The sequence below is a fragment of the Channa argus genome, chromosome 15 (assembly GCF_033026475.1).
Source record: "Channa argus isolate prfri chromosome 15, Channa argus male v1.0, whole genome shotgun sequence".
Lineage (NCBI taxonomy): Eukaryota > Metazoa > Chordata > Actinopteri > Anabantiformes > Channidae > Channa > Channa argus.
Window position 1 is genome coordinate 6,912,225 of NC_090211.1, and position 24,604 is coordinate 6,936,828.

The 24,604-nt window shown below is 38.2% G+C and overlaps 5 protein-coding genes across 8 annotated transcripts; 1 reads left to right on the plus strand and 4 right to left on the minus strand.

The window, feature by feature from the left end:
* The first annotated feature begins 98 nt into the window (after positions 1-98).
* si:dkey-66i24.7 (uncharacterized) lies at positions 99-3,967 on the plus strand. Of its 3 annotated transcripts, none has more exons than XM_067476885.1 (2): positions 99-501; positions 1,499-3,967. In XM_067476885.1, exon 2 carries the CDS (start codon positions 1,552-1,554, stop codon positions 2,101-2,103), a length of 552 nt encoding a protein of 183 aa, XP_067332986.1. In that variant the 5' UTR covers positions 99-501; positions 1,499-1,551; the 3' UTR covers positions 2,104-3,967. The 3 variants fall into 3 exon arrangements, with proteins under 3 accessions (XP_067332986.1, XP_067332985.1, XP_067332987.1); XM_067476884.1 differs by having other exon boundaries at positions 159-386; XM_067476886.1 differs by lacking the exon at positions 99-501 and adding an exon at positions 968-1,385.
* Positions 3,968-4,048: 81 nt separating this feature from the next.
* LOC137099706 (putative nuclease HARBI1) lies at positions 4,049-7,452 on the minus strand. The gene is made up of 3 exons (XM_067476881.1): positions 6,970-7,452; positions 5,635-5,866; positions 4,049-5,516 (listed from the first exon to the last, which is right to left on the minus strand). Exons 1-3 carry the CDS (start codon positions 7,285-7,287, stop codon positions 4,795-4,797), a joined length of 1,272 nt encoding a protein of 423 aa, XP_067332982.1. The 5' UTR covers positions 7,288-7,452; the 3' UTR covers positions 4,049-4,794.
* A 461-nt stretch (positions 7,453-7,913) lies between these two features.
* elob (elongin B) lies at positions 7,914-12,805 on the minus strand. Its single transcript, XM_067476888.1, has 4 exons — positions 12,650-12,805; positions 10,938-11,072; positions 9,500-9,608; positions 7,914-9,349 (listed from the first exon to the last, which is right to left on the minus strand). Exons 1-4 carry the CDS (start codon positions 12,650-12,652, stop codon positions 9,237-9,239), a joined length of 360 nt encoding a protein of 119 aa, XP_067332989.1. The 5' UTR covers positions 12,653-12,805; the 3' UTR covers positions 7,914-9,236.
* An 807-nt stretch (positions 12,806-13,612) lies between these two features.
* Positions 13,613-18,878, minus strand: zgc:153292 (uncharacterized protein LOC100003014 homolog). Its single transcript, XM_067476882.1, has 12 exons — positions 18,568-18,878; positions 17,919-18,120; positions 17,784-17,816; positions 17,463-17,581; positions 16,425-16,533; positions 16,159-16,191; positions 16,026-16,058; positions 15,676-15,909; positions 15,199-15,302; positions 14,458-14,623; positions 14,302-14,364; positions 13,613-14,181 (listed from the first exon to the last, which is right to left on the minus strand). The coding sequence occupies exons 1-11, from the start codon at positions 18,630-18,632 to the stop codon at positions 14,320-14,322; spliced, it is 1,143 nt and encodes a 380-aa protein (XP_067332983.1). The 5' UTR covers positions 18,633-18,878; the 3' UTR covers positions 13,613-14,181; positions 14,302-14,319.
* A 281-nt stretch (positions 18,879-19,159) lies between these two features.
* rusf1 (RUS family member 1) lies at positions 19,160-22,917 on the minus strand. Of its 2 annotated transcripts, none has more exons than XM_067476880.1 (14): positions 22,602-22,917; positions 22,449-22,526; positions 22,250-22,353; positions 22,121-22,166; positions 21,960-21,992; positions 21,757-21,862; positions 21,420-21,521; positions 20,614-20,684; positions 20,283-20,467; positions 20,130-20,187; positions 19,979-20,043; positions 19,762-19,875; positions 19,491-19,556; positions 19,160-19,405 (listed from the first exon to the last, which is right to left on the minus strand). In XM_067476880.1, the coding sequence occupies exons 1-14, from the start codon at positions 22,649-22,651 to the stop codon at positions 19,320-19,322; spliced, it is 1,164 nt and encodes a 387-aa protein (XP_067332981.1). In that variant the 5' UTR covers positions 22,652-22,917; the 3' UTR covers positions 19,160-19,319. The 2 variants fall into 2 exon arrangements, with proteins under 2 accessions (XP_067332981.1, XP_067332980.1); XM_067476879.1 differs by having other exon boundaries at positions 22,250-22,364.
* Between the last annotated feature and the right edge of the window lie 1,687 nt (positions 22,918-24,604).

Sequence of the window (24,604 nt, forward strand, 5' to 3'; positions counted from 1 at the left end):
TCTTTAGTAAACTACATTTCCCTTGAAAGTCAAAAAAAATATGGCATCTTATGTGACACACATCTAAGCGTTTAGGGATTGTAGTTTAGTTGGTCGACCACAATAGTCAAAAGCCCGTTTGAATTAACCACAAGAGACTACATATCCCATGATGCTCTGGGATGTTGTTATAGTCATCGCTTAACTCAATGCGAGAAAACTCATCGGTGCCTCTAAGAGGTTGTTAATATCTACGATAGATACACCGGTATTATATTAACAGTGTTAATTGAAATCAATGTGATTTAACACTATGGAGGTAATCGAGACAATAGTAATACAAAGTACCGAAGTGGAGGGAAAGGAAACGGTCGTGTCCAGCGTGGATGTCGATAAAACTAAAGCAGGTTTGTACGGGTTGGTAGATTGAAGTTAGCTAAACACATTTCAGGGAGTCATCACATGATGCGAGGAGGTCCCGATGAGTGTGCAGCATCTGAACTCAGTATAGTTATAAACCAAGTGAGTCATAACGACACAACATCTTCTTCTAGTTTTATTGGCAGGTGGTATCCAGCGTACTTGGTGCATTACCGCCACCTCCTATGTTGGAGTGTGGGCCTTGGTTAACGAAACATGTTTAAACAAATCAATTTATACTTTATTCATTGATCCTGTATTTTTAAGAAAGATTACAAAGCCATTCGCGTTGCTATTGAGTATATTCTTCATGCTAAATTCAGCTATTCTTTTTTTTTTTTTTTTTTTTAAGTTCTGGTTCCATCAATTCTCTGTGCTGATTATATTTCTGACACAGACATAAAACAGGTTCTACTGACTCTTGCACTTGAAAGTAATCGCACAGCCCTGATAGGTGTTTTCCTCTTAAATGTATCGTTTTATTTTATCCTGTATGCCCAAATCCTGGTCTTGTTTTTTTTTTTTTTTGCTTTCTTCTTTAGTGCATTTTCTACCAACTCTTCTTTTATCAACTTCTTTCTGTACTTCATACAAGTGTCTGCTTGTAATTCCCATCACAGTTGTGTTACCATTCACTCAATGTGTTGTTTTTAATAATTCGTTTTACTTCCGCTTTACTGAGTTGGATTTCTATGAAATCATCCTGTTTGCACGCTTCTTTGGCAAGAGAATCAGCTGACTCATTTCCTGCTATTCCCCCTATGAGCTGGAATCCATGTGAATGCTACCAATATACTCGCATGTTGAAGCCTGAATAGTAATTCATAAATTTCAATTATAATATCTTGTCTGTTCTTTGATGCAAATGACTTGATTGATACCAAGGCTGAGTCTGGATACACTATTACCTTGCCTATTTTGTTTTGTTCCACCCAATGTAATGCTGTAGCAATAGGTATCTGTTCTACTGTACAAACTGCTTAATGGTCAGTTCTTCTTCTCTTTATTCCAAAATTTGGAATAAATAAGGAAAAGCCAGTCTTCCCTGTTTTGGGGTTTACCAACAAATCATGTAATCCACCTTTGTTTTTCTTTCTAGAATTTATTTGGACACTGCAGGCTACATGGCATCTTGTCAATACCCGACTTGAAATGGATCAGGCTTTTGACCAGCCAGTCTGCAAGAAAAAGAAACTTTGGGAGATGGTGGCAGAGAAGGTGAATGACAAACTCAGGGAGTCAGAAGTCACAGATATCACTGTGAAAGCCTACGAGTGCGATCTAAAGTGGAGAAACATGCTGGCCACATACAGGAAGAACGCAGAGCGGGCCAAGAGGCTAGGGGCAGCGAGTGTCCACTGGGAGTTCTTTAAGGCCATCCATGAAGTCCTGGGCAAGAGTAGGGAGGAGATTGAAGCCCAGCGTAGGGCCAAGCTCAGCGGGACAAAAGTAGGTAAGGCCATAGCCAACAAGAGGTTTACCCCTATCCTCCCTACACCTCCTGTAACAGCCACTCCCTGTTCGTCCCGGCCTCCACAAGACGTCCTTCAGCTGTACATGGAGCTGCAAGAGAGGAAAATGAACATGTGGGCCCAGCAGAAAGCGCTGGAGGAGAGGAAGATTGAGGCCATAAATAACTTGGCCCAGGCCATCTCCAGTCTGGCTCATAAGAACAGCACACAGATGTCAAAGGATGGACATTAGGCCAGAAAAGATGTGAAGTTTATATGAACTTCTTACCAAAAAACTTGTGTGATACTGCTTGAGTAAAACTTTTGTGTATAAACACAGACCAGTCAATCCACCTGGTAATTGAAATATAAAAATCTAAAATGTTTTTTTATACAAATATTATGAACTAATAGCTGCTGATGTATCATAATGGGTTAATCACGTATCAGCACATAAAGTGTATAAAATCAGCTCCGCTACCAAAAGTGACCTTTGACCCTTATTTTTAATTAATTACTCTACATTTTTTTCCATAATTACCATAATCAGTATTGTTTAAAATACATTTTCTGAGTAGAGTACTTTTACTTTTGTACTTTTTTGTAAAACCCCAATTCCAAAAAAGTTGGGAAGATGTCTAAAACCTAGATTTAAAAAAATGCAATGATTTGTAAATTTCATCAACCCATATTTTATTTACAAAAGAACATAAACAACATATCTGATGTTGAAACTGAGAAATTGTAAAATTTCATGGAAAATATTAGCTCATTTTGTATTTGATGGCAGCAACACGTCTGCTGTTGTGATGGATGCAGTATGTGGTTTAGCATTGTCTTGCTGAAATATGCAAGGACTGAAAGAGACGTTGTCTGGATGGGAGCATATGTTGCTCTAAAACCTCTATGTACATTTCAGCATTGATGGTGCCTTTCCAGATGTGTAAGCTGCCCACACCATAGGCACTAATGCAGCCCCCATACCATCAGGGATGCAGGCTGTCCACTTATAACAAGCTGTACGGCCCCACTCCTCTTTGGTTTGCAGGACAAAGCATCTATGGTTTCCAGAACAAATTTCTAATTTCAGTTTCATCTGACCACAGAACAGTTTCCATTTTGCCTCAGACCATTTTAAATGAGCTTTGATCCAGAGAACATGGCAATGTTTCTGGATCATGTTCAAATATAGCACAGCAAACTGTTCACAGACAGTGATTTCTGGAAGTGTTCCTGAGCCCATGCAGTGATGTCCAGCAGAGAATCATGTCTATTGTTAATTCAGTGCTGCCTGTGGTACTCTAGATAGGGGATCTTCAAAGTCATTGTAATTTTATGGTAACATTTTTCTGAAATTGTGCCACAATATTTAGAGTTTGTCTCAGATTGGTGAACCTATACCCATCTTTACATTTCAGAGGCTCTATCTCTCTGAAATGCTCCTTTTATGTTCAGTCGTGTTACTGACCTGTTGCCAATTAATCTATTTAGTGGCCTCCTTTTGTTTTGATTTGTGACGTTTTCCAACTTTTGTGAGACATGTTGTTGCCATCAAATTCTAAATGTGCAAAATTTTTCCATGAAATGGTAAAATTTCTCAATTTCAACATCTAATAAGTTGTGTTCTATTGCGATGAAATATGGGTTGATGAGATTAGCAAACCATTTCATTCTGTCTTTATTTATGTTTTCACAGCTTCCGAACTTTTTTGAACTTGAGGTTGTCATTTGTACTACCTCTGCACACAGTGTACCACATTTTTCTGTGTATGGGGCTTTGTAGCTGCTGACTGCTCATTCATTGTTTAAGAAAAGTCAGCCACACTAAAACATGTCATTGAAAATGATGCACATATATATGATAAACATCCCCACTTCTATCAGGAAGTTTATTAACAAGCATAAACAGCTTCACCTGAAATATGTTCCACTAAACAGCCCTGCAATAATACTTTGTGATTTTCTTTCCAGCAACATCCAACTCTGCTATTTGATTTATTTTAAAAGCTTTATCAGAATTATTGGCAGAGCATAGGATTGACATTGTTGACTTTGGGAAAAAGGCGCAATTGTGAAACCTATAGCAATAAATTATACTAATGGTTACCTGTCGATAAGTATACAGTCAATTATTATTCTAATTATTACTAAGGTATTCCTGTGAATACCTTCTGCCATGGATATATTATACATCCATCATATAATGCAATTAAATATGAATCATAATTCAATCTCACATCCCATTTGTATGTTATGTATTCATTGTTCTCCAGTGGTCACAGCACACATTTACATCATCACATCCCTAACCTCCCTGTACATTATTGTGGAGTGGAGAAACATGCTGGGCACATACAGGAAGAACGCAGAGCGGGTTAAGAGACTAGGGGCAGCGAGTGTCCACTGGGAGTTCTTTATCCCGACATTCAAAACTATGGGCAGTTTGAAGTCACCAGTTATTGTAACTGTAGGGGTTTGGACTGTGGGAGGGAACTCAGACCCAACACGAATGTTCCTTCATTAAAAATTAAGTACATTTTTAAATGATTTATCAAGGGGGATGCAAACCTTTGAAAATATATGATTTTCATTATTACCCCTTGACCATTTTTCTCACTTTTGATGATGAAAAAACTTTTTTAAAAGCTAAATGCGCATTATTGTGCACACTTGCATCCCCCTTAATAAATTCAAAACTCACTTTAATTTTTGATGAGGGAACATTTGTATCAGCTGAATATTATGTTGATAAAAAAATTATTTTACCCTTTTTACCATTTCAAATTAAATATTTGCACAAAACCGCAAACTGCATAATATCTTATGTCAACAGCAAGCCGAATGGTTAACAGGAGTGATGTGTATGTACACAGACTGAAGAGAATTTCTTAAAGTTATTTTTCTTTACTGTTCGTTTACAAGTTATTTAAAAGACATCACCACATCAAACGCTTTCAGTGTCAAAGCTTTTAAACAACAAATCTAAGATGGTGTCACGTCTGCATACACCCTCTTCATCGACCTCCCCCTCTCTCTCTTGGGTTATGGCTTCCTCCTTCTTAACTTCTCCAAGAACAACTTGGCCCATGTCCAAAAACACATTGTGCAACATACAGGCGGTCAGGACAACAGCTCTGGCTCGTTCATAGCTCCCAATATCAAGATACCTGAGCCTTTGAAATCTGGCTTTCAGGTTGGCAACAGCCTTATCCAGAATCTGAAATTGCTCTTCCAACATCTTGTTATACAGGTCCTCTCTTGTTCCGTGACTAGTTGTGTATGGCGTTAAAATCTGAGCAGTGAGTGGGTAGCCAGCTCTGGCCACAAGACAGGAGCCAGAGGGCATTAGTTCAGGGTTCTGTTTGAGTTTGTCACTTAGAGCACTGCCTCTGTCCATGTCTGATCCTTTGCTGATTCTGCAGTGTAAAAAACGACCCTTCTGGTCACATACAAGCTCAAGGTTTACCCAGGAGTCTGGGTGGGCCTCCTTCTTCATCCTCTTCACCTCAGGAGCTGTGCTCTCCACATCATAGTTCCCAATAGGCAAGCGGAGAGGAATCTGGGTGTGTCCCAACACTCCCAGGACCTGAGGAACACCTTGCTCCTCATTTCCCTTCTTAGTCTCTGGATTGTAAAGTGGAAAAAGGGCATCTAAAGCTTCTTTGCCTGGAGAATGGAGAGATCACTATCATCATTGTCAATCTGTTTTTGCTCCTAGGTCTTTAACAAAACATTGTACTATAGTGCAACAAAGCTCACACATATAAATCTGTAACCAACCCACCAACTGGCCATCTGATTAGTTTCTCCTCCAGCATGTTGATGCGCTCACAGAAAGAAAAGAAGATCCTGTGGATGTTTCCCTTCTCCAAGTGAAAGCGGCGGGACACAGACCGGTAGCTGACTCTCTCAGTGAGCAAGGTGAGGGACAGCAGAACAGTGTGGGACAGAGATAAGCGAGCTCGTCCAGCCAATCGAGTACTGGATTTTGAGCTTTGAAGCAGATCTGTGACATACTGGTGAAGCAAACAAATGAAGAAAAAAAAAACACACAATAATATCTATGATAAAGCTATGGGGCCTAAGGTCGAACAGGTCGAAGACAAAAAGAAAAATCAGTACATTTATCACAAAAGGTGGCCCAGAACTATTTGCTCATTTTTACCAATACACCTGTTTATTGATCAGCAAAAGCACAGTTACAGTTTGGTGCAAAAGTTTGTATCCACTGTTTTATTTGTCAAACAATAAATCGGACAGCATAGTACTGAAGTGCCACCTCAAAGCTAGAAGGTCCCCAGTTTAAAGCCACCTGTCGGCTGTGGCTTTTCGGTGTGGATCACAATTTTTTTCCTGTGCTTGCACAGGTTTCCTCCAGGAACTCCAGTACAAAATTTAATTTTTAGCAATGGGGATGCAAACTTTTGCATCAATGTAATGTCAAATCTTTACTATAACTCTATGCATACACTCCTTGAATATTTTTTCGGTATTTCTGATGATAAAAGAACATTTGTACTACCTGATCGCACATTAAATAATATTTTGTATTATACAAATTCTTTGGTTTAATATTGACATTTTGGAATAAGGGGATCGACAATATTTGCACTGGAACGTAACACACGGGTTAGAAATTATCTACCATTATAGGTAAAACAAACAAAACCCTGCTTAACCCTACAGTGTCCGTAGCTCCAACATTTCTTGCTGTTCACGGAGTCCTCATATTTGTCTCTGTTGCCCAGTGAACTTTAATTGTTGGACGATATTCACAGAAGCATAAGGTGCAGGAAAATAACATAACTAAGGCAGAACATGTTACAAATTTACCTCAAGTGGCACAATAAGTAAAACATTTTGTTAAGCTGATAAATGTGTGGGAGTGCATGCATTTTGTGCAAATGTAACCCTGGGAGAGACTTTCCAGTCTGTATATGCATTTGTCTTGACTTTTTAATTTCTGGTCAAATCTAATTTTAACATTTTTTAATTTGCTATTCTATGGGGTTGGTGTCAATGCTGAAAGAAAAACTGTCAGAGTTGTAAACTTATTTTAGGAAGACACAGGACTTTTTATGCTAAAGAGCCAGAGGACATAAGGTTAAGAGCTGGCTACCTTGACTGCGGCGCTGTCCACAGTCTCCAGTACTTCCTGGGACGCTGCTGTCTCTTCCTCCAGGAGACTGGATGTTGTGATTTCTGTATGTACGACTTGGGGCCCCACATTTGCTTGACTCTGCAGTAACTGTACAAACATAGTATTAGTGGGAGGAGGCTGAGTTTTGGGTTTTGCCATCAGGTCAGCCTCCAGGATCTCTTCCACCGCCTGGTCCAGCCGCTGATCCAGCTCGCCCGGAGAGAGAGGCTGCCACTCCTGCTCCACCATGTCCAGCACGGCTCTGCCCACCGATACAACATACTCACTCACGTCCATTTCTGCTTGTGATGGATAACCACACCTTTCACTAGGCTGTTACCACAACTCAGATGTGAACCGTGCTAACGTTGCTAGCACATTGCTAATGTAGCGGGCTAGCTTATTATTGGTGCTTTCAAGGACTGCCGGAAAGTTCGAAAGCCTGTGATATGTTCAGGAACAGTGAGGACATACTGTAACTCTCTTCAGCATTTTCAATTGTTTAACATTACAGTTGTTATGTCGGTATATTTCACTGATATTTTCTTTATTTCATGGAATTTTATAGAACCGTTTTTAATCTATAACATATTTTTAAAAATACTTTCATTGGTTGGTCACTAAAACACAACACAGTTTTTTGCCCTAAAAGTGGGTTTACATTCCACAGCAATAGTACATTTTAGTCCATATGATAATGTGTAGTTATGTAGCTCCCTTAAAAAGTATCTTAGTCCAATGGCATTACAATTACTTTACAATCATGTCTGCACAAACCTAATTCCACAGGAAAACTATATAAACGCATCCTCACTTCCTCTTACAACCAATTAATGGTTGCTTAAATGGTATTATTTAAACTGAGTGCATAATATAACTACTACAAAAAATGTTTGTTACAGAAATACAACAGTGCACAAAGATGAAAAACAATTCTTTTAATGTTACATCAGTTACAAGAGCAACTTTAATCAAGTCCCACAGCTTCATTTTGCAAATGCATTCTGTTAAGATTCAACACCATCCTGTGGTAACCAAAGGAGAACTTTTGTAGTTTGTATTACTTGTAGTTTACATATTCCAATGTTATATAATTAAATGTATTGTTGTGCAGGAACGTTTGTTCCTGTTTATCCCCTAACCTTGGGAAAACAATATTTAAATAATGATGCATAATGCAACACAAACTTACCAATGATGCAGTGATTCTGGGGTAACAGAGTTTAATGGGCAACCCACTACCCACAGGGTCAGTTCCATAAGTCATCACACCACAAACTTTAAAAAATAGTTTACTGTAAACAATTAGGGCCACTGATTGAAGTCAACATAATATAACCAACATTTCCATGATTTCATGAGCTACAATCAAACTCTGGAAAAGTGGTTTCCCACCTTTGTAAGTAACTTAAATTAACCAATAATTGCCATTTCTTTTTTCGTAGCTGGCATGTCGTTTTTTTTTTTTTTTCTTTCATTTTCAACAATGGGTCAGCACCAGCGTCACGTGTTGCAAATACCCACGACTGAGTGCATTCAGTCTCAGTAACGTCTGTAAGCAGCTACAGTATTAAATCTACAGCTATCATTAGCTTAAGTAGAAAAAAATAGTTCATTTTAATGCCAGGTCTTCTGTCAGCGGGTGAATCCATTTCATTTTAGATTCATATTGTTCAAAAATCCTTGAAATACATAGTAACTTAGAAATTCACAAACTTCTAGCTATTGTCTGAACACATATTCAGGCCAAAGACCAAAAACCAAGTTAAGTCCTAGCAATAGTTTAATAAAGAAATACACAAACATAAAAGCTGAAAAATGTCACACCTTTCAACATCCACATTTAAGCCAGCAAATAAAAAAAACAAAGAAACAAGGCAGCATTTGCCTTACTCCAAATAAAGACTAGAATTTATTAAATACGAGGTACAATTCTTATGTTCAGCCTTTACCAATCCCATGGATGACTGACAGTGTTGTGACAAGTCCACCAGGTATCGCTGAAGGGTCTTGCGTGAAATTATCAATTTATCTAGCATGCGTTCACCGATTTCAGGACAAATTAACCAATTTGAAGCACCCGCCCTCACATTTACAACAAGGGGTATCCATGTTTGTATTTGTTTATGCCCAGCTAAATATCTGTCATCTGCTAGGTAAAACACACCCGCCAAGGCCTCACTTTCCAAAATTCAACCCTCCCCTTCCCCCGTGCATCCTCCCTCTTGTTCTCCCCACCCCATGCCTCACTGTACAGCCTGCTCATTGGCTGTGCTGCCCGAATCCTGGGGTTTCATGACATCTGGGAGCTCTGGGGGAGTGGAGAAGGGCTCAACCCTCAGCTGCTCAAATGAATCATCTAAGGGAATGACAGAGACAAAGTGACCAGTGCAAAACAGACATGAGGAAATCAGAGAAAAAAAAACAAAAAGAAGGGAGCAACTGGTGAAAGGATTACAACGCAATCCAAATTAGGTGTAATATTATGTTTATCAAATGGTAAACTTACCACTCAGACGAAAAGCTAATCCCACTGTGGCTGGTGCCTGAGGTCGGGCTGTTTGATTTGTGAAGCCGCAATTTCCAAGAGTTTGGCTGTCATTAAGCAGAACATCATCCTGGCAAAGAATATGAGGTAAAACAAGTAAAGAGCTAATTTTCATTTATATTAACTGTACCCTTCATCAGCCCTTGTAGAGCGTGAAAACATGTCATTTTTAGCTTAAAACAATACACAAATTACAAGCATCATACTCCTATAGTACATTCTATCAATTACCTAGCTAACTGTTTCACTTGAAAAAGCTTCACTAATTCTAACACAGATAAGATATCATTATCTAATGCTATAATTTTTCATATTGCGCACCCTCATTTTCCACAGCCAGACAGCGCTTTAGGAAAGCATGTGAATTCTCACATATAATACACAGTCCACGAATTAGCAATTTTTCCAATCAAACAAATATCATTCTGTATGGAAATTTCCTCCTTCAGTGCAGTCAAATACTTTAAGGACCAAATACAACCACAGTCTAAGAAAAAAGTCAACCCATGTTTTACAACACAAACAACATATAAATATCAGATCTTGAAACTGAGAAATTATCCCATTTCATGAAAAAAGGTTAGTTAATTTTAAATTTGATGGCAGCAACACATCTCAAAAATGTTGGAACAGGGTCACATTTACAATTGTGTAGCATCACCTCTTCTTTTATAAACTGTCTAAACAGCTGGGAAGTGAAACCAGTTGCTGGAGTTTTAGGGGAAGAATGTTGTCTCATTCTTGTCTAATGCAGGATTCTAGCTGCTCAACAGTCCTGGGCCTTTGTTGCAGGATTTTTTTATTTTATGATGCACCAAATGTTTTCTGTTGGGGAAAGGTGTGGACTGCAGGTGGGCCAGTTCAGCACCCGGGCTCTTGTCCTGCGAAGCCATTCTGTTGTGATGGATGCAGAATGTGGTTTAGCATTGTCTTGCTGAAATATGTCCCTGAAAGAGACGTTGTCTGGATGGGAGCATACGTTGCTCTAAAACCTCTATGTACTTTTCAGCATTGATGGTGCCTTTCCAGATGTGTAAGAACCTCTGCCCATCTTTACATATGAGAGGCTCTGCCTCTCTGAAATACTATACCCGGTCATGTTTTTATTTTTTTGTATTCGCAGCAATTTCTTTTCCGGCCGTTTGTTGCCGTGTTCCAACTGAGATGTGTTGCTGCCATCAAATTCAAAATGAGCTAATATTTTCCATGCAATAGTGATGGCAATCGTTTATCTACGATTATGAATAAAATACGGGTTGATGAGATTTGCAATTCATTGCATTCCGTTTTTATTTACATTTTACACATCATGCCAACTTTTTTTAATTGGAGCTGTATATTTTTTCTCTAGAATTGATTAATCTGAAAAGATTAGGCAACTACAGGCAATTTATTTCACCTTATAAAGCCTCTGATCTTCAGGCGGCCTTTTCAAAATGCCTTCCACAATTCGCTTTAGTTCATAGACTGTTGTAGACTCTTTGGCATCTGTAAAGATGGTTGTCTTGTGACGTCTGATCATTAGAAACACATCCTGAAGGGAGAAAAAGTGAATAGGAAATGAGTGAAAATGATGCACTAATGACTCCTGTAAATATTCACAACAGAAAAATTACATTGTTGACCTTGTACTATGTTTTTAAAATATATTAATAATAATTTACATTTTGTACATTTTACTCTGAAATAAATAATTCATGATGTGTCATTTTTGATCGAAACCAAGAAAAACAACAAAAATATGATGTCCTTCAATTGACCGTCAAATATGGCCGCTTATATAGCGCTTTTATCCAGCTTTCCAATGTTGCTTCTCATTCACACACACCAATGGTGGTGCCTGCCATGCAAAGTGCTGACCTGACCCACCAGGAACAACTTTGGGCTTAGTGTCTTGCCCAAGGACACTTTGACACAAAGCAGGGAGGGACCAGGAATTGAACCACTGCCTTACCAACTGAGCTAAAGCAGCCCATAAAATATTATGTCCAAGTAGAAGTACAGCTCATTTTGACATAAAAATGGTTTGACTGATCTCTATGGTAAAGCTATCAGCAGACAGAAACTTTATAATTTGCAAATACTGAACACCTAAGGCAAAGTCATGGGAATAACGTGCAGCATGCTGTGGGTATGGGTGGTCCACCACAGAAAAAGGGATACTCAACTCTAACAATCTTCTTAGAGGAAATGTAAATATTTCATGATAACGAAGAACATTGTGACAGATGAAAAGTCAACTCTTACTCTACGAAAAAGTTTTACCTTAAAGAGTCCAATAATAACAAAGCAATACTGTGGTAACTACTGCAGAGTGGAGCTAAAAAATCCATTTAGAGCTAGGTATGCGTTTGTAAACGTGAATTGCCATTACTACCAGTTTATCCAATGTGAACTTATCAGTCAAAGCCGTTTAATAAGTCGTCTAATAGGCCGCGTTAGATTTAACAATACACCGGTAAACCAGCCACTAAATAAAATCTCGGTGCGGCAGCTGCTGGGCAGTGTCATGACAACTAGCGTTAGAGCTAGCTCGATTGTGGCTCTTAACGTTAAGCCAAAACAATGGATAGCTACAGTAGCTTCTTCAAACTATAATCCCGCAAATAGCATGTGAGAAGCACATTATGTGTGGGAACCTAACCTACACTAAACACAATCGATACCTTTATAATTTAGCCTGGTGAAGTTAGAGGAGAAGATAACGTTCGCCGAGCGAACGGTACTGGCAACTCTAGCTAGTTAGCTCCCGTGCTAGCTAGTCATTTCACCTAAAGTTTGTTTGTTGGGCTGCCAGTCACCTAAAAAGTGACCATTTCTATGCCGTTTGGTCTAGAGCCTTGTCCGCCAACAGTAAACCTCGATTTGAGCCATCTAGTGCAATGTGAGCCAGTGTGTTGACTTTACCTAAGGCAGGGTAGCTAATCCACGTTAGCAAAGGTTAGCTAAACAAAGGCTTAGGCTCTGAAATGGTCGCTTTTTGTGACAGGCTTGGCTCGGCCACGGTCAGTATATAGCTTATACCAACATTTAAAGAAGTGTTTAAAGGCTGACCAAAGTAAGGTCTGGCGACTTAAAACATTATGACATTACGAACTGTATCTCACTCACCATTTCTTGCGGTTAGCGGCACACGGGGAGGGGGGGAAAACGCCTCCACGGCCGATCACAGCAGCGTCAGACAATACAGTCCAGCTGCTACCTATCAATCCACCAACAGATGGCACTGCCTTTATTCTCAATCACCAGTAACATGAACTGCCAGACAAACCGTGATGAGGTTTTTTAAAGTTACGATGTAAATAAAGCATTTTGTTTGTTGTGTTCAAAACACGAGCTTCCATTAAACTCGGTACTTATAGACATGGAAACAGCGTTAAAAGAGAAGTGCTTTAAAAGGTAAGGTAGTACATATGGATGCTCTGTATTGTCCATCATTACAAACAACCCAGCAAAATTTAACAAAGCATGTGTTAATGTTTTGTGTTTTGTTTTATGGAATTCCTCGGCGTCTGTATTACGTCATCCCCACAGGCGGAACAAATACTTTTCTTGTCGCAGTAAGTGGCAAGCAGCTGAAGCTACACACGTACAGGTCAGACTGGGGATCGCAGTTTGCTTTCATTTTTACGACGGTGTGGTTTGATTGTCTAGTCAGTAATAACGACGAAAAAGTAATACAGAATGCAACAAGATACATTCATATGTAACTAATAGTTAAAGAAGAAATAGTTTTTAGAACGTTTTGACATGCTTTTGAAACTTACCTATTGCTATATTAGACCAATTATAAATTTAAAAAAAGATGTCAAATTAGTGCAAGTAAGCAAAATCAATAAACAGAGGTTTTAACATGTTTGAATAAGTAAATAATGCAGGTTTACAAAGTCCGACATGCAACACATGTGATTATTTTGCAGGTGCACTACATGTTGACTGATCATGTGTAACATGTGACATATTTTCTCTTTTAAGATTAAACCCGTCGAGATGCAGACAATATGTGCTGCTGGGTACACACTAATTACATTGTTTTATTTGTTCCATTTTGCATTTTAGATAAATAACAGCAACTATGTCCAAAGCAAGTTTATTGAGGTGCTTTATATTTAATCAACAATTTCAATTGTAAAACAAATCAAGGACAGGAGGAGAACATTTTCCAGGTCAAATGCCTGGGATGCAATGGGTTAAGGGTCATTTTGAAACAAGAAGCCAACTCACATAATCCAAACAAATCCCAATGTAATACAAAATGCTGCATCTACTCAACTCATATGGTTTAAGTCCAAACATGCTTCTCCTTTTGGTCATACTGGTTTCAGCTGACTGGATTGTGACTTCCTTCTGGTACCGGATAGCTCAGTCTCAACTACAGTTCTCATTATTTCGGAGGCAAAATAGTTTTAGTACATTAACAGCAGTTCAGTCTCCAATATCCTTCAAAGTCCTCATCTCTGTCAAACTACTGTACTTGTCTTCCCAAATTGCGATCACGAAGTACAGCAGAATTCCAGCACCGTCTTTTAAGACAAACCTTGACCAAGTCATAATGCTTCCATGACCAAAAATAGTCTTCCCGCCCGGTTAGTGGAGGAGATCCAGTTTGATTTCCACCTCAATTGACCTTAAAAGTATTGGCACTGAGTGGAACACAAATTACTGTTAAGTGATCTGATTTTATGACCAAATGCACCATATTATTTACATGTATAATATGTGCTTGCACACAAACATGAATAAATACATATGATTCAACTCACCTAATACATCTTAAATGTCTATCTGACCACAAAAGCACTCTCTTTGATCCTGGAATAGGTATACTGTGAAACAGAAAGACAAGAAAGCAAGAGTCATTTTCCAGAATATACAAAACAAAGACTCATCAAGCTCAGATGTTCAAAAGCTACACTTACATCAAGTCCTCTGGGAGAGTGGATGGGCTCCAGTCCTCTGCAGCACAGCACTGAAAAAGGCCTTTCTTTTGTCTTTGAATGCTCTTCGAAACACAGAGTGAAAACCTTGGCAGGCAGGTAGACATCCCAGTCAGCTGCATGCTCTTCTATTAAATCACTTACTATCCTGTTGGAAGGCAGCAATCAAAGTTACAACATTAACAAGAAGGCATCATGAGAGAACTTCTAGTAACAGGATAGGCATGTAGCGAGATAATACCCTTGAAATGCACTACACACATTAGCTACCTATCACTTTTACTGTATTTTTCAATATTCTGAACAACATCAATTCAATATGGAGCTGGAAGATGAAACAATGTAATACTAGCATAACAATATCAGACAAAATACTGTCTGGAATTTACTACTTTGATGTACCTTAAAATACTTCTACTCTCTAACCTGCATTACTTTTCCAGCACTTTCCAGACTGCAGTAACAAAGGGAACTAACATGGTAGTTAATGATATTCAGATTACAAATTATATTCTGTCAATATAGTAGTTGCATTAATTTGACAAACATCTCAATTTGACAACTACCAGAAGAAATTACATCTACAAGATGCTGACTGCCCATCATCACAAAACACAAATTATATTATGGTGTAATGAAACCCCAAAATATGATGTAAATCATTACAGACACTAATAAATAGTAAATCTAGCACAGCATTCACGATGCACTCTGCACACAGACCTGTCAATTAGCCGCTGTGTCACCAAATCTGCAGTGCCAGTCTGCCGGTGATAGACAACTAGAGCAATGGTGATCCTTAGCTTATCTTTTAGTTCTTTGTTGATCTAGAGTGAAGAATACATTCATACAGTAAATCTATGTGATACAGTCTTATATGGCACAATATTGCATATTACTATATAATTAAATTACAATGGTTATTTAAATGTTAACAAAGACCTTTTAAGATGGTTTAAAATGGTTTTCATCACTTTATCTTTCTAAACAGCTGAAATATGTGCTGGGAGTTTTCTCACCCCATTCAAAACTAGAAAGGTGTCTATTAATATACTGGACAGTAAAATGTGATGGTCTACTAATTTCCTGGCACTTGCCACCTAATTTCAGACAGTTTGTGAAATAGAGGTTGGCTAAGACACATGACGGGATGTCAGCTCTCTATAATGTTATGAGCAGTTCAGTCAGCTGCGCACTTACTTTTTGAACAATGTCATGAGGTAGTCTAGAAAGCACTCTGAGTGGGTATCCAAAGTGGGTGATGATATCTATGATGTGCTTTGCTACATGTGGAGGGAGACATGACTGCATAGGCACAGCTTCCACCCACTTGGAGTAGTAATCTGTCAGAGTCAAAATGTATTTGTGTCCGTTCAGTGTTTGGGGCAGGGGTCCTCTGACATCCAAACCAAGCCACTGCCACGGTTCCTTCACCTACCACCACATTACATCATGCAGAAATACAGTGTAATTGCATTAATGTTGGTAGTTGTTTCAGTTTGCATTTAAGGTAGGTCTGCTGAAACAGAAGCAATCGTGTTGTAACTTACCTCTATCACATTTTCAAGATTGTTGCACTCCGTCTGTGAGAGGAGCATTTTATTTCAAATGAAGTATTAGAATTATAAGTATAAACGTCAAAATAGTGCAATGTGAAGGCTTAAAATCATGTTGTCCACTTACACTAAAATTATCATCTGGAGCCCATTGAATACCCTGTTGTTGAAAATGACACAGAAAAATAGATCATACATACATACCTACATACATACATTAATACAAATTACTAATAAGCTGCAATAATGATTAGCCACCAACCAAAGGCTTTTGTTTTGCTCAAACCATAGTTACCATTATTTATGGTAAACATTTAATCTAACAAGATCACTAAATTAGCAAACAACTGTTTTTAAATTGTATTATAAATAATACAGTATATGACAGCGTACTTGTGATAGACAGTAATCTCCATGGAAGAAATATGGAAATGACTCAATCTTCATCAGCCCTTCATCAACTATAATCCTCCATTTGTCAGGCTTTTTCGGTTCTTTGTTTCTGATCATAGAAACAGAAAGGGTCAGCACATTAAATAGAAAGCAATCCAAATGTCAACAAATTTAATAATACATACTTATTCATTACCAATCTAATAGTAATAAAGAGTGTATGGTAAGCAAAAATTAAGAATCGCAAGTTACAGTAATTGAATTTGAATTTTCCAGAGGCCTGTGTGCTTTTTTTGACCTCTCTTCTAAGCATTACCAGATTAACCTGTTTTGAAGCACAGGGCAGAAATTTACAATGCAAAATGCAAATAAAATGCAGAAATCACACCATGCATGGCAGCTTATTACAATACGAACCAATAGTAGTGGACTAGAAAGCTGCCTGCCCTTTGGCTTTCTAATTGCCTATTAATTTGCAGCAATTAACGGAAACATATCCTAATTTACGAAATGGCACTATGTGAACAGCTGAACTGCTCCTGCTGTTTTCTGGAATAACAGTGGAAACTAATAAGAAATCATGTCACTTCTTATCCACTCCTTAATCTTAGTCCACTCTTTGCCTTGGCCTTTGGCCAAGCAACTGCTTCCCGTGAGTAGTAAACAAACTTATCATATCATTAGTAAAACCATGTTGAAAGGTTACTCAAGACATTAAAAATGGTGACATCTCAGTGTACTGCAAAAACTTTAAATGCAAAATGCAGTAGTGCTGCCACATACAATATACTCCCGTATTTTCCAGCACAAAATGGACACTTGCTTCTAAAGATACTTAATTTTCACACCTTGTAATCCTACAGATCAAGCAAAACGATAAATTGATTTAAAGTTACCACTGGTTTCTTAATTACCTCCTTTACCACTCGAGCGCATTATTGGAATTACTGATTTATCATGTATTATTCTGTTTGTTGTACCGTGGATTGCATTTAAATAACAGACATACAATACATAGAGGATGCTTTTGCAGCATACCCAGCAGGCTCTTCCTCTGTCTGGCTGATCTCTTTGTTCTGGATGTTTCGTCCATCTGTGGTAGGATGGTTTGTTGGAGACTCAAATGGAGTCATCTGTGAGGCTTCAGTACTATGTGGCTGGATTTAAAATTGAAGAAAACAATATAATGAATGTTTGAACGTTTTAGCGTATTCATTAAACTATTAAACTGACTTACAATATGCTATTGTCGCAAATTAATAAACCCTCATAAAATAATTCACTTTAATAACTCTGAGAAAATGGCCCAACAAACACAAAACACCACAAATGAGAATGTTCAGTATAGTATGCTCTCACCTTGTCTTGCATTCTTTCTGATTGACAGGAAGTCTATATGTGGGACAGCAGTTGCATATGAGATCTTGGACACTAGTTATACAACACTTGATTTTTATACAAGATTTTAATGTTGCTGAGTAACTTTATACAGACCTGTATTTTGTGTATTTCATCGGAGGATGCAAATATGGTGGGAACTGCATCTTCTCGCAGTTTCACAAACTTGCCTGTTCTGTCTATATATTGCTCCTCAAAGTGATTTATGCACAGCACAGAAAAGCGAGATGGAGTCCAATCCTTCCACTTCATGTTGACAAGCCATTTTTTGAGCTTTCTGGGATTGTACATTGGAAACCTGTGGCAACACACAACCCATTAAAACCACAGCAAGCCCACGTCCTAACCTTACTATGTGCCAAGTGGGGAAAACATAGCACTGATCTCTATTTAAAAGTTAACAAAGTATGATTATTAGTTCTTAATTTCAAAACCTCATCCTACTAAATTATTATTATTAAAGATGTTTTTAAATAAACCTATATTGAGTTTTCAGTCTGTCTAGCCCCAGTCTGCCCCCACAATCACTTTTGGCTCACACATTACAGCAATTACTTGTAGTTATTTCATACTTGTAGTTATTAAGCGTATAGTCCAGCTGTAAAAGCTTTATGCTCTTGATGGAGCATTATGTCTAAACTTATACCCATTACAGCTACAGTTAGTTAAAGTTAGCCTATTAACGACAAACAGCTAGTTAACGCTTGTTTTCTCTGCTTTGGGGTTAATAATATCTCACACTCACTTAAAGAACTTCACGTCGGGATCGCCGTTGTTTTCACAGTTGTAAGCACATTTATACCTGCCCATTTCATACACAATTTCATCCAATACACTGCCAAAACTGATTTGTTGTTAGCGGATCGATCGCCTGTCAAGTCAAACGCTCTAACGGTTATATAAAATCTACATCCGGTAAGGATTTTCCTAATAATAGCCTCGCTGCGCACTTTAATGCTGTAATGTATCTGTAGCTGTAAAATGTGTAATTATTTGTACACAAAGTACATGTATTAAGTAGACCATTTCTTCTTCACTATAATCCCTCGTGATTAAAGTGTAACTGAAATGTGCTGGACACTATTTCTTTTTCGCTACAGCTGTGAATATTGCTACCTTGACGTAACCGGATGTTATATCTTCTTCTTAGAGTTGTGTTATATGGTTTTAAAAGTTGACCGCCCCCTAAAGCATAAGGGCAGTCACTCATATTTGATTTTTATTTGTGTTTGTATTAGAGTATAGTCACAAATGCAATGGGTTACAGGACAGAGCAAAACGAGGTCATCTGTTTACTCATCCTCATGTTTTAGCTAAGAAAAAAATAGTCCAAATAGTTTTGTACAAATCTAGCATTTATTCCTCTACCTGTATTTCATGCACTGATATTTTGAAATAAGAAAAATATGAGGTACATAAATGTTTTTAATACATTGTTTATAACCATTAAACAATATCATTATAAACAATTAGAATGTGCTGCAAATATCACACTGCTCAGTTACGTTTTGTTTTCCACTCAACCCTCCACTCATCCCAGTCCAGCAGAGTTCGCTTAATGTCCCATCCTGCAGCTTCCACACCTGGAAATTATTTTGGCAAAATTATTTTTCTATTGTTAAAAATATGCATATGATAAAGATGATGTTTAGTGTTGTGTGTGCTTACCACTGAAAAACTGACTGAAAACCATATCCATTTGCTTGTGACTGTCATGCACCATTTCCCAGTGGCCTTTTTAAAACAAAACAGAAAAAGTGCGAAGTGTGTAAAGAATTAAGTGACTGAAACCTGTATCCATAAGCTTTTGACTGTCATGCACCATTTCCCAGTGAACTTAAAAAAAAAAAAAACAGACACAAGAAGTGCATAGTGTGTAAAAGAATTAACATTTTTTTTGCAGGCTTATAAATGTAAATGAATGGAGGTTAAGGCTTACTTTGCTTATTTGAAGCTGAATGGCTAAACATGCTCTGGAGCCACAGAGCCTGGCACATCGCTCTGATTTCATCGTGTACTGATGCTTCTGGTCCCAAACAAACACATACACAGCCTGACAGGAAGACAACTGAGTTTAAAATAAATGTTTAAAACAAAGTTTAATGTGGCTCCTAAACACACTGTTGTTCTGTGGAGCAAGGAACAAGGTGGCACACCATTTTGTACTCCCAGCAGGTAAGGCATGTTGTTGTTCTTTAAAGCCAAATTAAGTTCCTCTGGGCTACAAAACAAGCAGAATTATATTAAATTGTGAAGTTTCTTTATGTACTTTGTAATAATATAAGCAAAAATGGCACATAGAATTACCTTTGTACAACTTCCTGTAGCCTCACTCCAAGTTTGATTGGCACTATTTTCCTACACTCTGAAAAGAAGATTTCATAACTTTAAAACAGAAATATGACAGTTTGACACAACTACAATGGTACACCTGCAATAACCCTCATTAGAGTGTTTTACCAAAGAAAACTGGCTCCTTTTGATTAGCCTCGAATGGACTCAGGATTCGTTTGTCGATCAGGTACTGATGCAGTACGATGGAAAGTCGTGCTTCATTAAAGGTTTCCATGACAACCGACCTTACAGCCTTGTAATTGGCAAAAAGGTGAAGAATGGTGAAGAGAAAGAAGAGGCTGAGAGTCAGTCTGAACGACAAAAAGAGAGAATAGAGAGAAGGTACATGATGCAGCTGTAAGTTTGTTTAATTTAAAGTACTTTTTTTCTGACAGTGTTTTAAAAGAAGCATCTTGCAGCATTTTGATAATTTCTATATGTTCGATAAAACACTTACATTGGATTATCAGTGACAAGGGGAATAAGTATCAAACTGACCAGAAGTCCAGCCAAATTCACCAAAGTCTCCTGGAAAACAGACATGTACAGTATGAACTTATATTTTTATATTTAGCATAAGCAAGGGGAAAAAGGTAACTCAGTGAGAAGACATTCAAAGTAAAATACCCTGAGTAGAAATGTTTTAGTTTCATGAGATGTACGTGCCACATTGGAACAATTTTTGCATTTGTATAGAGGTATTACTGTATGAATAAAAACTTTCACAAAACGTCTTTTTAACAACATTTCAACATCACAGTAGATCACATCACAGTTGTAAAAAAAAAAACTTATTATAAATACTTTGATTTCAGGGTCTTAGTATTATGCGTGCTGTCCCATTGTCACAATGGTACACTCAAAAAATTGAATTGCCACTATAACAAATCTTCTTTATGTAAGGGTTATGGCACAGAGTTTTCATTGTCAGAACCTTGCTGTGCATACATACACAAAGATAATACGGAAAATATAGTATAGGCTGTAGGTCAATTGGTAAAGGCAGTCGTCCACAGACCATAGGGTCAGGGTCGATCCCCGGTCCCGGCCATATGTCAAAGTCACTGATTGGACAAAGACACTGAACCCCTAATAGCCCATTCCCATCCCCAGCTGTGCAGTACCGTTCCAAGCCCGGTATTGTATAGGAGAGAACATTAAGTTCTGCGGAAAATTTCTTACAAAATATCACTGTTTACAAAGGTTTGTGCCACAGAAAAAGTACAAATACAAGTAATACGGCCAGTACGCCCAGTCCAATACCTGACTACCATCTTTGGCAGATATGTCAGCCATGTTGTCCCTGCGAGCCTGATGCACAGTTAAAGCAGCTCTGGTCGCTCCACCTGCCACTCCTACAATAGACTAGAGAACACAAATACACAACACGACCAAGTCATGTTAAATCCATCAACACATAAGTTCTAAAATGTATGTATATGTAATGTTTAGTTGACCAGCAGAACATTGCTAGATTCAAATTTAGATAATCAGAGAAAGCTCAATAAGTCTTCAGTGCACCGTTTGACTTCTGAATCTTTCATTCAGTTCACTGGTTGTTGTGTTTATGGATCCATAGCTGTAAACCCCAGCTTTTTACCTTAAAAATCCCTGCAGTGCACACAATCAAGGTGAAGAAAGGAGGAAAGTATGGAGCCAATATTTCCATGAACATGGCAATGTCATTGAGAATATCTGCAAAAAGCCTGTTAAGCAAGAAAATAAGATTTTTGACTCTACTGTAATCGTTTTTTATAAAAAAGACTCATCTTCAACATGTTAGCATCTGTAAATCATGTATACCTCCACTTTTTGGCCTCGGAGTCCAGTTTACTCCTGTGACAGACAAAAAAAAAAAAAGGTACTTCCAATCAGTGAAAAGCCAGCACAAATAAAAGGAGAGTACCAGTACACTGGATGAAAACTGTAATACTCAGGTCTGAAAAAGACAAATATGCACACACCCTTTCTGCCAGGCAAAGAGAATTCTCCCCAACATGCCAGTTCCATCTGTAGAGAAAAAAACATTAGTTTACAACTAGCAGAAAACCTGCATGATACTCTAACATAATGGTATTTTGGGGGGGGTCTACCTTTTAATAACCAGGTGACTGTGGCCGCAGCTACTGTTGCCTCTTGGTTTCCAACGCCGACTCCTTTGAGAGAGGCCTGCGTGGCCAGAGTACCTGACAGAGAGCTGGAGAAAGCCTGTGAGAGAGAATCGATTGAATAGAGAATTTCAGTGTGATGGTGATGATGACCTCAGGTGTTTTGGTGTCTCTCCTACTGTACCTGCACAGTATCCCAAAACTGGTACTGCAGATAATCCTCACTGACACTCTCTGGATAGCCTTGAGGCAGAAACACACTCTGAAATAACATATTAAAATGTGAGTTGTAGAAAAAGAAGACTGAAGCTAAACGCAAATGTATTTAAACCCTTACTTTGAAAACTCCAACGATGGAGTTTCCTCTCGATTCACCGTCACTGCCATCTCTTCTTCTCTCAATCACGCCATCCTTTGCTAAGTACTTCCAGGACTCTGCACTGCCATATCTCTCGGTGGCTAAAACTACACCTCTGTCTTCCTCCATTCGAGCTGCCAAGAGCGGCAAAAATAACGAGCGGGAACAAAACAGTAGCTTGAAGTTCACAGTGGTGTTTCAGTCACAGCCAATTTTGGCTGAATGAACGGTGGTTCTCTACATAGCCGACGTGTCGTCCTGTCCTGTTGTGTTTGTCTTTGTGATATTTCCGGGTTTTCTTCCGCCTTCAGAGTTTGGAGATCACTCATTGGTGGATTGAATGTTTCAGGCGGAGCTCCCACATACAGATGCACTATCACCTCACTGAATTGTTTTTGTTATTGTTGTTAAAACTATAACAACCACATTACTTATATTTCAAGAAAACACATTACATGAATATAATAATGATTAAACAGAAATCTATTTTTTGAAGTTTATAAATACATCTTATCTTATGTCATGTCCCAAGTGAAAAAGAGACAAAAAACAACACATTTGCTATAAATATAAATAAGCAGGTTACTAATACACATGCAGTAAATGAATGCGGGGAGAAGAACCATAAAAATATCATGAAATTAAAATAATAATTTAATATAAATGAAAAAGTTAATTTAAAATCTTGCTAAAACAGACGGGAGAGTAAACTCTTATTTTGTAGTGTCAGCATGTTCCCAGTTACTATTGAGTGTGAAGGCTGATGAGAATGTCATTGTTTCCTGACATAAAGTAGTCGAATAGATGATAAAACAGGGGTCACAAAAATTAAAAGGGGATACTTCTGACCTGATGACTAGTTTGGATGAAATGACACCTCAACCTATTTAGTGTTGACAGTGACCCAAGTGGAAATTCATCCTCGGGAAATCATGACTGTCCAGACTGCATTTCACAGCAATCTATCCAAAAGTTGTCAAGAAATTTGCATGAGAGCCCAGAAATGTCGACATCATGATTGTGCTAGAGGAAAAATGTTAGGATTTAACTTGTGGGGACCGTGAATGTCTATAAGTCAAGGCAAGTTTATTTGTGGAGCACCTCTCGAAAAGGCAATGCAAAATACTTTACATTAGGTACTAGTAGAAGTACATAGGGCAGCAGGGTGTTGGTTAATGCTGCTGCCTCAGTCAGAAGGTCCCTGATTCAAGTCCTTTGGTCGGCTGCAGCTTTTCGGTGTAAAGTTATCCCCATGCTTGGTTGGGTTACCTAAATTGGCTGTAGGTGTGAATGTAAGTGTGAATGGTTGTCTGTCTGTGAATGTCTTTCTGTGTTGGCTGAGACAGACTGGCGAGCTATCCAAGGTGTACCCTGCCTCTTACCCAATGAAGGCTGGCATAGACTCCAGCCCCCCAGTGACCCTGAACAGGATAAGCGATTAAGATTATGGATAGATTACAGAGGATATACTGTTAAAAAAAACACACACATAAGGCCTATTGTACAAAAAATAGTGCAACAATAATTTGTGTATTGCTTATTGTAACCTAGTCTGTTTGCACAGCTGTCACACACATTTGTAATGCCTATGCATAATATGCCAAGGGAGTAGTAGGATGTGATAATATCACAGGGACATCTCCTGATAGAAGAGATGACTGCTGGAATTAGTCTGATCTTGTTAAGGGTAAACACTGAGAATTGTAGAAGTTCTCAATGTCAAAGTCTTTCAAGTTCTTATTTAATCCACCAATTACCTAAGACCAGCTCGAGTCAGTAGCAAAATTGAATTATGCTTCTGAGTTCTCCTCTAAATGTCCCTTAATTCACTTATTAAATTTTCCATTCTGTATTAATTTAAATATAGATTAACCAATAAATACGCCTGTAATTCCTGGCATCTTTTTAAACTCTGCTTTAATTTAAAATATCCCTCTGCAGATATAAACCATGCATGTATCTACAGTAATAAATCCAGTGTT